The sequence below is a fragment of the Takifugu flavidus genome, chromosome 19 (genome assembly GCF_003711565.1).
Source record: "Takifugu flavidus isolate HTHZ2018 chromosome 19, ASM371156v2, whole genome shotgun sequence".
NCBI lineage: Eukaryota > Metazoa > Chordata > Actinopteri > Tetraodontiformes > Tetraodontidae > Takifugu > Takifugu flavidus.
The window spans coordinates 12,276,286-12,288,273 of record NC_079538.1 but is presented as its reverse complement, the minus strand read 5'-3'; the positions used below and the strand labels follow the sequence as shown (position 1 = coordinate 12,288,273).

General features: G+C 49.1%; 2 protein-coding genes across 3 annotated transcripts; one reads left to right on the top strand and one right to left on the bottom strand.

Moving 5' to 3' along the window:
- Positions 1 to 463: 463 nt before the first annotated feature.
- On the top strand, positions 464 to 8,477 carry hnrnpub (heterogeneous nuclear ribonucleoprotein Ub). 2 transcript variants are annotated; one of them, XM_057017675.1, is made up of 14 exons: positions 464 to 1,097; positions 2,320 to 2,434; positions 3,977 to 4,056; positions 4,145 to 4,284; positions 4,361 to 4,460; positions 4,857 to 4,969; positions 5,058 to 5,321; positions 5,434 to 5,553; positions 5,628 to 5,756; positions 5,827 to 5,995; positions 6,089 to 6,370; positions 6,443 to 6,708; positions 6,787 to 6,924; positions 7,166 to 8,477. In XM_057017675.1, exons 1-14 carry the CDS (start codon positions 635 to 637, stop codon positions 7,214 to 7,216), a joined length of 2,430 nt encoding a protein of 809 aa, XP_056873655.1. In that variant the 5' UTR covers positions 464 to 634; the 3' UTR covers positions 7,217 to 8,477. The 2 variants fall into 2 exon arrangements, with proteins under 2 accessions (XP_056873655.1, XP_056873654.1); XM_057017674.1 differs by having other exon boundaries at positions 464 to 1,124.
- Positions 8,478 to 9,214: 737 nt separating this feature from the next.
- Positions 9,215 to 11,333, bottom strand: lft1 (lefty1). Its single transcript, XM_057017623.1, has 4 exons — positions 10,878 to 11,333; positions 10,433 to 10,679; positions 10,100 to 10,339; positions 9,215 to 9,828 (listed from the first exon to the last, which is right to left on the bottom strand). The coding sequence occupies exons 1-4, from the start codon at positions 11,140 to 11,142 to the stop codon at positions 9,504 to 9,506; spliced, it is 1,077 nt and encodes a 358-aa protein (XP_056873603.1). The 5' UTR covers positions 11,143 to 11,333; the 3' UTR covers positions 9,215 to 9,503.
- Between the last annotated feature and the right edge of the window lie 655 nt (positions 11,334 to 11,988).

Below are 11,988 nucleotides of genomic sequence, written 5' to 3'. Positions count from 1 at the left end.
ATCATAAAACCCACTGTGTTATGAGACATTTTATCTCTACTTCCCGTTTTCTCAATGGAATTCAATTCAACAGATTCTCTAATCGGGATTACAATCTATATACTGAGGATCACTCTCGAATCTACACACGGGGGCAGACAAACTCACCAGGTATTCCAATGAGACGGTTACCATTGATACAAGACAACACACCTCCATATTTACTGCTTTATTGGTTTAATCTATTTCCCCAGCACATTTCAGATGCAACGATTAAAATAATCTCTCTCTGTTCACTCGTTCCAAACTCATGTCTCTTATATTATCCCATCTCTCTTCGTGCACCAGCCCGTTGTTTCGCTGTCTTTTCCCTTATTTCTCCTGCTTTGGACCTTGCGCACGGTCGAACCGGCGTCTGGCGTCACTGTGTACGCGCTAACGTCACGGTGTACGTACCGACGTCAGACGCCGCCGCCCCTCCCCCACGCCGCAACCGCTGCGCAGCGCTCTTGTGCCGGTGAAAGATTGGTCGGTCGGCCTGGGTCCCATTTGGCGCAGATTTAGTGTTATATCAGTGATTGAAGCGGGTCAGATTATTTATTTCTCGTCGTCTTTGTGAATTTTGCTCCTTAACTGCCACAAGCAACCGTTCACCATGAGCTCCATCGACGTTAAAAAACTGAAAGTTAACGAGCTGAAGGATGAGCTGAAAAGGCGTAATCTGTCGGACAAGGGGCTGAAGGCCGACCTGATGGACCGCCTGCAGGCCGCGCTCAACGAGGAGGCCCTGGCCTCGCATCCGGACGAGGAGGCAGCGGAGGACGACGGCTTCGACCAGCCCACCGAGCAAGAGGTTATGGGGGAGGACGAGGACGAGGACGAGGAAGGCCCGGTAGAGGAGAGCATGGAAGCCAACGAGGCGGAGGAGGAACAGAGCGATAATGGAGGCGCAGCGGTTGGCGTCGGCGTCGGCGTTGGCGTTGGCGTTGACGAGGAGATGGTCGAGGGGGAGGAAAACGTCGAGGAAAACGTCGAGGAAAACGTCGATGAAGACGATGACATGGACCCGATGCTCAAGGCAGACGTCGACGACATGGAGAAAATAGACGCAGACGATGGTGAGCCCGGGGATCAGGCTGCTGAGGGTAAGTCGGCCCGGTTGGGTGGAAACTATGAACGGCTGGATGGACTCTGACTGGGTGTTGGTTTGGCTACGTCGTTGGCGCTACTGCTACTGCGGCACGAGTCGTCAGGGGACGGCCTCTTGTGAACCCGGACACCGCAGGCTCAACATCGGGCTCCAGAGCGATCGCATTAGCCTAGCTTAGCCTAGCCTAGCGAGCGTTAGCCGACTAGCTGAAATAACGGCACCATTTTCTAAACCGGTTAGCTCGTATTACCTATTCTGTTTCGTCAGATGTCGATAGCCCGAGTGTTCCTTATGTAAATGTAACGTTTGTAACTATAGCGGAGGGGGTTTGTTTTCGTATTAGCCTCTTTTAGCCTCCTAGCTGGTGGTTTTCTTTGTTTGTGGCTCGACGCTAACTAGCTTGCTGATTAATAGTTTGGTAATGACAGTTGATCCGTATTGTCGTCCTAGCTTTATATTGGGAGGTAGTGTCGCGATTTATGTCATCCTCACACTATATTCGTTCTAAATAATGGCGGGATTGACTGAAAATTAGGGCCACCCTCTTTCAGGTTTTGTCGTTGAGCCCCAGTTTAGCATTGTGCGTTAAAGATAGAAAAAAAATACGTTCGAAGGAAGCGGGGACTAATATCCACACACGGCCTTATTAATAATTCTTGATTTTAAACGCATATACTGTTGAATTTGACAGTTTCAGTCCCGTACATTTTCAAAAAGAAGCGCCTGGGTGTAAATCTTCGTTGTTATGGGGAGGGTGAACATATCAGGTCCTAACGTAGGTTTCCCCCATTTCCCTGCATGACCTGTTTGACCAAAGAAGTACACTTATTCTTCTAATGAAATACACCTGATTAAGAAAAAGCACATTTCCACCCTTAATTTCAGGGTCAATGTCCCTTTATTTTGTAGAAACCTGTTTTTGAAGCCCCTCTAAACATTGTTTACCATGTTTACTTGGACCAGTTTCCATTGTAATTCCTTTCTGGTCATTGTGGCTGTAAAGTTATCTAGTTTAATGACTGTGTTTGAGTGTAACCATGAGGTGTTGCCTCTTTTTTAATCTTATTGATGATGGTCGACACAATGTAACTGATGAACGGGCTCTGTGGGCCAGACACCCACGGCCTGTCCGACCTTTCTCTAACGCAAAAGGAGCACCTCATTCTATATCTTTGTTCTATTTTTCAAAGGGGATGCGGACAAAGACACGAATGCTGATCAGAAGAATAAGAAGGGTGTTAAGAGACGCCGGGAGGAACATGGAAGGGGCTACTATGAATTTATTGAAGAAAACAAATACAGCTGGTAAGGATGGGACAGAGCAAAATGGCCTTCAGCATCCCTGAAGCGCCATGTAAAGCTTTGTTAAATGTATTGGCTTAAATGCCAATGCACACATAACTAGCAGGAGGAAAACCCTCACTTTAACTACTGATTAAAGTCCATACTTTCACACACATGTTCTGAGGGTCATCCGTAACTCCTTCCACAGCCTTACCATATATCTTTTTACAGTGCCCACTCTTATCTGTGTATTCCATGAACTGCATTCTGTAGCAGAAGTGCAACGACAGCTCTGAATCTTCCTCGTGCCACTTATTGTTTTGTAAAGCCCATTTTGTCTCAAGGTGAAACTGCTGAGAGAGAATAAACCCAGAGGGAAGTAGCAGATGTTCACTTCACAATGAAGGGGGGGTGGGCAGGAATAGCTGAGAGGCGCGGGAGGAGGAGGGGGTCGACTACTGCAGAGTAGCTATATCACCCGAGCAGGAACGTCCACGGAGGAACTCGCTATTGATCGTCTCATCGCTTTGCCTGCAGTGGTTTTTATACAAATCTATATTTTCTTGTATTTCTTTTCTTTTTGGTTTGGTTTTACGGCGTTAGAATGCTTTTTCTGTCTCATGTATCACGTGACGTGTGTTCGTTCCCATGGTGCGAGTGTGGAAGAGGTGCTTTTCTGCCCCTATACAGGTGTCATCATGCATGGGGAGAGTGTGCTTGAATGTGTTTGCACATCTGCGTACTTCTTGGTTGTTTTCATCGCGCTGTTGACGCTTCGTTAAGGTTAAAGGAACCAAAAGTGTATTTTTTTATTATTTATTTTTTTTGCAACAGAAGCAACTTTTTTCCGGGATGTTTGATTAAAAGGTCGGGTTAAATAGTTTTTCCTTTCTTTGACGGACCGCCATTTTCATGACACATTCTGGCGTTTCAAACGTAGACCCATCTATGTTAATCCACCCTTTGCCAGACCAGCGGCCCCGGCACCACGCTCGCAACCTGTGAGGTCTGGTGGTTGACCGAGTTGCCCCAATACCCCCCACAGGCCGGTCCGTCAAGGTCACGTGACGCCAACATTTTGAAGGACGTCTCAGGAGATGATTCTCCAGTGGATCTTTGCTTCAAGTGGCAAACTGATTTACAGATGCAGTGGCTAGCTCCCTCAACCTTCCATTTTAGAATTTCAGGCTACGGAGTTGGTAAGTTGCTGTAGCCCACAGCCCCTCCGGGTTCTGCCTGACCCCTACCTCAGTCGCTGAGATGATAACCATATTACTGTGAGGACTGCTATATTGTGGTCACATGACCCCACCTAGCAAAGGTGCTCTCTCTGTGTGTCTCTCACACTTTTAGATTTCACTGGATGCCGTCAGGTAAGTGCCGAGGGCCACGGTTCCACCAACCGTCCAGTTAGGGGGCTCGATGGCTTGTTTACTGTCTACTCTGCATAATTTAGTGTTACTGAATTTCCCTCCATCAATGTCCTTCAAGTGGTGCCCAGGCATCCGTGCTCCCAACATTTGACTTGTGAATCTCCAGAACTGACTGATGTTTTCTCTTCAGGGCTTCATTTAAGAGTCCTGTTCCGCCGCTGGAGGAAGAAGATGAGGACATTGATGACACAAAAGTTTGCCTGGATGCATGTATGCTAGTTTTTGTATCGCAAATGGCTGCAAAAACAAACCGAAAAGCACAATTGATTCATTTTTGCATGGGTTGTCTTTGCTGTAGACAACTGCGACCTGCATTTTAAGGTGTCCCGGGATCGTTACAGTGCCTCCTCTCTGACGATGGAGAGTTTTGCCTACCTCTGGTCTGGAGGCAAGGCCACCTACGGTGTAGATAAAGGCAAAGCTTGCTTTGAGATGAAGGTACAGTAACACAAACACTTTCCTGTACCTGCTGCTTTCCCATAAAACCCAAACCGATGGACTTGTTGGTTTCCAGATTACAGAGAAGATTCCCGTAAAGCACATTTCCAGCAAGAACATGGACATTCATGACGTCCAGGTCGGGTGGTCCCTGGCTACTGGCACTCTGCTCCTGGGTCAGTGTCAACACACCACCTCCAGTCGTTTTCTCCTTTTCTGTTTGTTGTGTTTCTACTTGTGACTCAGAAAGAGCTCGTTTTAATGCGGTAATATAACTGCTCCCGGTTCTGTAGACGAACTGACCTTGGTAATCTGACAAAGGGAACAAAGGCTGTCTGAAAGCATAAAATAGGGACACAACTGCTGTTTTCAAATAAGCGCTTTGTACCAGAGGGCCCCCTAGTGGCTGCTGAGGGCCACGACACGTTTAAAATGTAAAATGGCTCCAGTTTCATCTAAATGGTGGGCTGGCCTGATGCCAGCAGCTGAATCAGTGTCGTCGCTGATTCCTATGCTTAAGTCACCATTTATGTTAGTTTATTTTTAACTAATTACGTGCTTCTGTTTTCCAGGTGAGGAAGAATTGTCCTTTGGATACTCCAGCAAAGGCAAAAAGACAAGCAACTGTGTGACGGAGGAGTTTGGAGAAACCTTTGAGGAGAATGATGTCATCTGCTGCCTCATTGTAAGAAAACAACGCCTTGTGCTGCCTTTGTGCGTAAAGCTTTGCCCACTTAGGGCTTCATCGCAACCCGTCGTGTTTTGTCTCTAAGGACTTTGACGGCGATGAGGTGGTGATGTCATACTGCAAGAACGGCGGCGAGCCATCCACTGCATTCCAGATCAGCAAGGACAGCCTGAGTGGCCAGGCCCTTTTCCCCCACATCATCTGTCACAACTGTGCTGTGGAGTTCAACTTTGGACAGATGGAGACTCCGTACTTCCCTCAGCCCGAAGGCTTCACCTTCCTGCAGCAGATCCCCGTTGACGACAGAGTCCGTGGACCCAGGGGCCCTCAGACCAAGGCGGATTGTGAGGTCTGCAGATCTGAACTAAATCCCTACAGAAATGATAAAAAAAAATGTCTATTTTTTTCACACAATGTGGGTTTTATACATTTGTGCCTCTGTTGTACGTCGTTACGTATAGATCATAGTGATGGTCGGCCTGCCGGGCTCAGGGAAGACCACATGGGTGAAGAACCACGTGCAGGAGAACCCTGGGAAATACTACATCCTCAGTAGTGACACCATCGTGGACAAGATGATGGTGAGTGTTTATTCAGCTTGGTCAGTCTCGAGGCGTCTCCCGCACATCTGAATTGATTCCTCATCTCTGTGCAGATCAACAGCCTGAAGCGGCAGTCCAAAGACATCACAAAGCTGACCACCATCTCCCAACGAGCGCCGCTTTTCCTGGGAAAATTTATTGAAATCGCTGCCCGAAAGAAGAGGAACTACATTCTGGATCATGTAGGTGGACTGACATTTTTAAAAAGAGTAGAAAAGGTTCCCGCTGCAGTGTTGTGTGTTTGTGTTGCAGACTAATGTGTCGGCCCCGGGCCAGAAGCGGAAGATGTGCTTGTTCGCCGGCTTCCAGCGCAAAGCTGTGGTGGTCTGTCCTTCTGAGGAGGACTACAAGCAGAGGGTCCAGCAGAAGGTGGAGACTGATGGCAAAGAGGTGCCCGAGCACGCCATCCTCAAAATGAAAGGTGAAACACGCTCCAGGGAGCTGAAGATCAACATGTTGGCCCCTCCTTTGCTGCTCCGCACCATGTCCTGACCCCCTCCTGCTTTTCCAACAGGCTTCTATGCTCTTCCCGAGGAGGGGGAGAGCTTCATTGAGATCATCTACGCAGAGCTGCAGAAAGAGGAGGCCTCCAAGCTGCTGGAGCAGTACAGGGAGGAGAGCAAGACCGCTCTGCCCGCCGAGAAGAAGCCCAACCAGGGAAGCACGATGCCCAAGAGAGGCAGCGGCCAGCGCGGAGGCGGCCGCGGAGGCAAGAACCAGTTTGGACGGGGGTCTGGACCTGGACACAGAGGAGGCTCCCGTGGAGGCTTCCAGAACAGAGGCAACTACAGAGGAGGTGTGTTGGTGTCAGACTTCATCTCACTCTGGGCAAAAGACAGAAAACCCTTTACTGAGCGATGTTCTGCAGGTCCAGGCCCGCACTGTGGTTTCTCCCGCCCACCACGCAACTTCCTGCCTCCACTGAACATCAGAGGAGGCTACCCCGGACGTGGAAACTTCAACCGTGGCCACATGCCCATCCTGGGTGGGTCGCCGAGGGGCGGCCCCATGAGGGGTAACATGGGACCCCGAGGGGGGCACATGAACAGAGGCGGTCCAGGGCATCGAGGGAACATGAACAGAGGAGGCGGAGGCCAGATGAATCGTGGAGGACACAGAGGACACCCCGGCCAGGTGGGTTGGAAACATCCTGTTCAGTGTAAAATCAGGCCCTGCACCCTGTTGATCTGCGCCATCCCTGTCCCACTGCAGTACAATCAGAGAGGTGGTAACCGCGGCAACTATGGCAACAAGAACGGCAACTTCAACAACCGAAACAGTGGCAACTTTGGCGGCAACAGGAATGGCATGGACAAGGCCCAAGCGTTCAACCAGAGCTGGCAGCAGGGGGTCAGTTTTCCACTTTCTGGCCCTTGAATCGTAGAGGCTCCTGGGTAGTGTGGTCGCTGCAGTTGGAGCTTCCGCCACCAGGCGTCGCTGTGTCGCATCCATGACTCCGCTCTGAATCCATTTCCATTAGTATTTATGTGTCCAGGGCGTGTCAGGGTGTCTTTCCTTTTTGGTAATAATGTTGATGAAGAGAATAATGTGTGCTGTTATAAATAACAAATTCCATTTGGTGTGTCTGCAGTTCTGGAACCAGAAGCCCTGGAGTCAGCAGTACCAGCCTGGCTATTACTAAGACTCTAGTTCTAATGGACTGGTGGCCCACAACAAGACCCACCGTTAGCCACGGAACCTCACTCAACCCACCCTTGTTATTTTTTTTTTCTTTTCCCGAGAACCCAGTTGTAACAAAAAGAGAATCAACATCTGGATCGATAATGGAGCGGCGACATTCCACCAACAGCATCCTGGAGGCTTTAGATTAGCAGCCTGGGTTCACCGTCTGTTTCTTTCATTGTATATTTTGTTGTTTTTCTCTCCCACTTTTAAAATGGCGCGCTTTTAAAGAATCAAGTGTAATATCAGTAATCGGGATTACTCTCTGGTTTGGTGGGTGTTAGTTTTCTTCAGGGTTGTGTGTTTTATCTGTGCTTTTTCTCTTTTTTTTGAACCAACTTGTAAATATATAATTTTTTTTTAGTAGTTTGAATGCAGCATTTGAGAACCTTATTAGACACGTGTAGGTGAAGTCTTGACTGTAAATGTGGAAAATGAGTCTGTCGGAGTTAAACCGAAGCATCAGGAATTCCAGAATATCTTTTTTTGTCTTTTGTTCCGCATCAAAGCTGTAACCTTAAACTCCGTAGACGTACAATAAACCAGACGTTGGCTTTTTTTTACAGTTTCCTGGCTTATGACTTTTGATTCGGTCTCAAAGGTGCGTTAAATGCCCTATCCAGTGGGCGACCACCATCTCTGCTTCGTCACCCTAGTTTGCCGCTCGTCACCCTCCCAATATCCTCTTTGATCTTTTTGAAAACCACTTTTTTTAAGTGTTGCAAAGCTGTGCCAGCTACATTTGCTTTTTCCAACCAGCACGTGTTACTGGCTGCACAGCATCATGATAACCTTGAACTGGGAACACTGGGAGTCTTTTTGATATTAGCTCAGGTTGGTTCTAACCCCCCCAACACACGGTTTAACTACTGATGGTGTAAATATTCCAAATGTACTGTGATAACGGAGGTGTTAGCTTGCGCGAGTACTGCTGTGCGATGAATTTGTCTGCTCTATTTCCACATGCGGAGCGTCTTTGCTTGTATCGTGAGTTTCTGTAGCAGAGCTTTGACTATAAACGGTGTGATACAGACAAATATATTTTATACAGCTTTATTTTGCAGGTTTATCGGGTTTTTTGATCACTCCAACACTGCGACGAGTCCGATTTGTGCAGGTTCGTTCTGTTTTCTATGACAGGTTTTTAATGTTTCTTTGAAAATCTAAGGCTTTTTTTATTTGTATTAATCAAATCTTAATTAAAAGTGCTTATAGAGTGACCATGATTGCGTGTTTTCTGTACAGGCCTCCTGCTTTATTCATTCACATTCAGATGAAACACTTTCAGTGTCTTTCTGTGTACAGGCGGTGATGTTTGTAGATACAGGTGTATTAACCAGCCTCACAGGTACTGAACAGGTGTAAAACCATAGAATTGAGCCGCTGTACGTCTTTATTCACATTTGGACCACAGATCCCAGATGTTCTTATTCAGACAACATCATTGGACATCCTGACGGGGTGTTTTGGTCCCACCTGCTCGGCGTCTCTGCCTCCTGCTGTTGCTGCAGGTGCATCATGGGAATCCACTTCCCTCCCAGACAACTGCTTGCCTTCAGCCGGGCCGTGTTTACCTCTATCAGCAGCATATTAGCGAATGACAGGACCCCCCAGGCAGACGGTCAACAGACGCATTAGCTATGGGCCCCGATTAGCAACGTTTGTCCCGGGTTAAGTCTGATGTAAACACGCCGGCAGCCCATTCTGGCCTCCTGTGAATTGACCCCGTGTTTCTCTGTATGTGGCCACGTAGCTTCAACCCACCGCAAACACTCACCGCAGGCAGGTCCGGCCGTCATTGTCAATGGTGGCACAGCAAACGCAGCCACTCATCAGGCTCATTTTTATTTCCTCTGAGGGCAAATAGGGAGGTGGAGGAGAAGCCGCGTGCATGAGAATGAGGGTTTGAATGAGCGGAGGAGGAGGAAGAGCCCTGGAGCCAGAAGTGAAACAAAATATCTTTATTTTCCAAACATAAACTCATCCATATTATGTACAGCTTGAAAATATTAGACGTCAGACAGAATTTGACTGGCTGCTGCAGACAAATGCAAATAATACTCAAAAGGATATCAAAATTTACAAAATAGTTACAAAAAAAGTGCTGGTGGGGGGGGTTTCGTGGCTCCAGAGCTGCCGGTTGGGAATGTGAAACCCCAGTAAATGTTAAATAGCAAGTACTACATGTGCCTTATAAAACCAATGAATGCCAATATCTCTGATTCCACATGCTGCTTTCAAGGACCTCAGACTATGGAGAGGTTGTCCATCGCGCAGGCGCACCTCTCCACGATCATGTTTGGGAATTCCGCCACTTCTATCTCGGTGTAATCGCCCTTCTTCACCAGGTACATGATGGGGAGGGGGGCGCTCTCAGACACCATGCACCGCCGCTCGCCGTAGCCGAAGTTGCGTCTGGGCTGCTTGCAGCTCCCTGTGCACCTGAAGGCCTGGTAGCCAGCCGGTTCGATGATCCAGTACTGCGTCCAGGTGAGGGCGCGGAAGTCGATGAAGTACTGCTCACGGCAGCAGGCGTCTTTGTTCTGGCGGACGTCACAGTCGCCTCGAGAGCTGAGGAGGGAGGGGGGGATAGGAGGGTTAAGTTGGTGGACCCCGAAGATCTCAGCTACACCCCTGGTCTATTTATGTCACGCTATTGGCTGAAGTTGGTTCATTTATGTGGATTCAACGATCCAAAACTGAGGTGGTAAAGGTTGAACTTATACCAATTTATTCCAGAAATAATGTCTTAAAAGCAACAAAGCTCATCCAAAGCTGTCTGACCTGCTAACGAGGACGCAGCCAATCATGGCTCCTGTATATCAAACACTCGCACCCTTACCCGTATTCTTCGAGGTCGAGTGTGTAGAGGATGAGCTCGGGTTTCCCCAAGGTGTTGTCCGTCTGCTCCTGGGTGGTAAAGCGCACACTCTTGGCCATCTCTGCCGCGTAGCTGCCAGGTCTCTCGCCCTCGATCCACACCTCCAGGTGCATAGGTGTTTTCTGCTGGCTCTTGGACCAATAATGCACCGCCTGGGTCACATCAAAGCTCTTCCAGCCGGTTTCGTGAATGGGGATCAACCTACAAGAGCGAGAAACAAGGAGGCGTAAATTAGCGGGAGAGTGACGCGGTGATGAGATGGCGTCTGACGCCGGCGGGGAACCGATGACGCACCGTGAGTCGACCAGCGATGTGCGGTTGGATCCGTCCTGGAGCACGTCCACCCAGTACACGCTGACCCGGGCGTTGCCGACCGACCGGTGGTTCCTCTTCTCCACCACGTAGCGCTTCTGATAGGAGGCCTGTTGGTAGAGCTTCAGCTCCGCCATGGTCACCTCGCTGTTGTCCGGGATCCGCGCCTCCATGTCGAACACCATACGGTGCCGGGTGGTGTCAGAGTACACATACTCCCCGGAAATATCTGCAGCAGACAGCACAACCGTTTAGTCAACGTTCACACCCGCTCGTTACATGTGTTTGTTTTATGCAGTCTGGTGCGTAAAAGTCTGCGCCAATTACGCACGGAAATTACGCCGCGCGTAACTAAAACTAAAAACGTCCTACAGGAATTCTTCCACATTCCGCGTCAGATAGGGTTAAAAACGGAGACTGTCCTCACCTGCGTTACCGGGGATGCCCCTCAGAATGCCCGCCAGGCTGGGCAGCGACCTGCGCCGCCTGCTGTGGTGCAGCTTCAGCATGGACAGGTACTTGTTCCTGACGTGCGCCGGAACAACCAGATTCTCCAAATCTCTCTTGTGGATTTTAGGAAGCTCGTCCAATCCCAGTTTCTCCAGCAGCACCTCCTTCATATCCTGATGCGTAAAAGCCCGAACAAAGCCGCAGAGAGCGGCGCAGAGGACGCAGGCGCGGAACAAATCCATGAGTAAAAACAAGCGGGAGAAGCTGAGCGTGTAAAACTGTCGGAGGACAAATCACCCAGAGGTAAGAGGTGCTCCTCTGACACTGCGCGGGGCCTCTTATATGGTCGCGACCCTCCCAGTCGTTCGCACTTTGTCAATGGGGGCAGGGACCCTTATCAGAACAAAGGTGCGACACTACAGCCCGAACAGGATATCTAAGTGAGCATACTTCAAACAGCAACAATTAGACTACAGTACCATCCTAATTGTGGAGGTGTTGTTTCGCCATAGCTGCTCTAAAACTCTGTCATTTCATTCCAAATTGAGGATCTTTATTGTGGAAAAAAGGGAGATATTTTGTGTGTTTGGGTGGAAAAGGAAAACAAGCATTTAGGCACGTTTAAGAGTTTAACATCATTAACAGACTAATCTCAGGTTTGTTTGTTTTCATAAATTTGAACACGTCCTGGAGGGTCGGCGTCCACTGTGGCTCCTCGTGTGTCCCAGACGGACACGTCCTGACCCTGTGAACCTGAAATGCCCCCTTCTCGGTCGCACCCTGGTCTCTCCGCTCCGCTCCCTCCACGCCGACATTCCACTGGACGATGTCAGTCGAGGCCAGTCTGGCGGCCGTGTGTCACACCAGTTTATGTCCAGTAATAACACAGACACCAGCTTTGCCACACGTGTGTAACTGGGGGGGATAAAGGAGGACACAGTGGACACAGAGGAAATGGAAGGGGGGGTAGAGGATTAGATGTTTATTCCGAGCCCTGTCACCACTCTGGAACCTCTTCAATAGATTAAAATTATTAGCCAAACAGACAGTTAATCCAGGGGCTGGAGGAGGGGGGGCCGGCGTGGATG

Bases quoted from the DNA above. Each gene is read 5' to 3' on its own strand.
- hnrnpub (XM_057017674.1), top strand. From the start codon at position 635: ATGAGCTCCATCGACGTTAAAAAACTGAAAGTTAACGAGCTGAAGGAT. The intron at 4,285-4,360 runs GTACAGTAACAC...GTTGGTTTCCAG, and splicing joins AAGCTTGCTTTGAGATGAAG to ATTACAGAGAAGATTCCCGT. The intron at 4,970-5,057 runs GTAAGAAAACAA...TTTGTCTCTAAG, and splicing joins ATGTCATCTGCTGCCTCATT to GACTTTGACGGCGATGAGGT.
- lft1 (XM_057017623.1), bottom strand. From the start codon at position 11,142: ATGGATTTGTTCCGCGCCTGCGTCCTCTGCGCCGCTCTCTGCGGCTTT. The intron at 10,340-10,432 runs GTGCGTCATCGG...TCGCTCTTGTAG, and splicing joins ACATCGCTGGTCGACTCACG to GTTGATCCCCATTCACGAAA. The intron at 9,829-10,099 runs GTAAGGGTGCGA...CTCCCTCCTCAG, and splicing joins CTCGACCTCGAAGAATACGG to CTCTCGAGGCGACTGTGACG.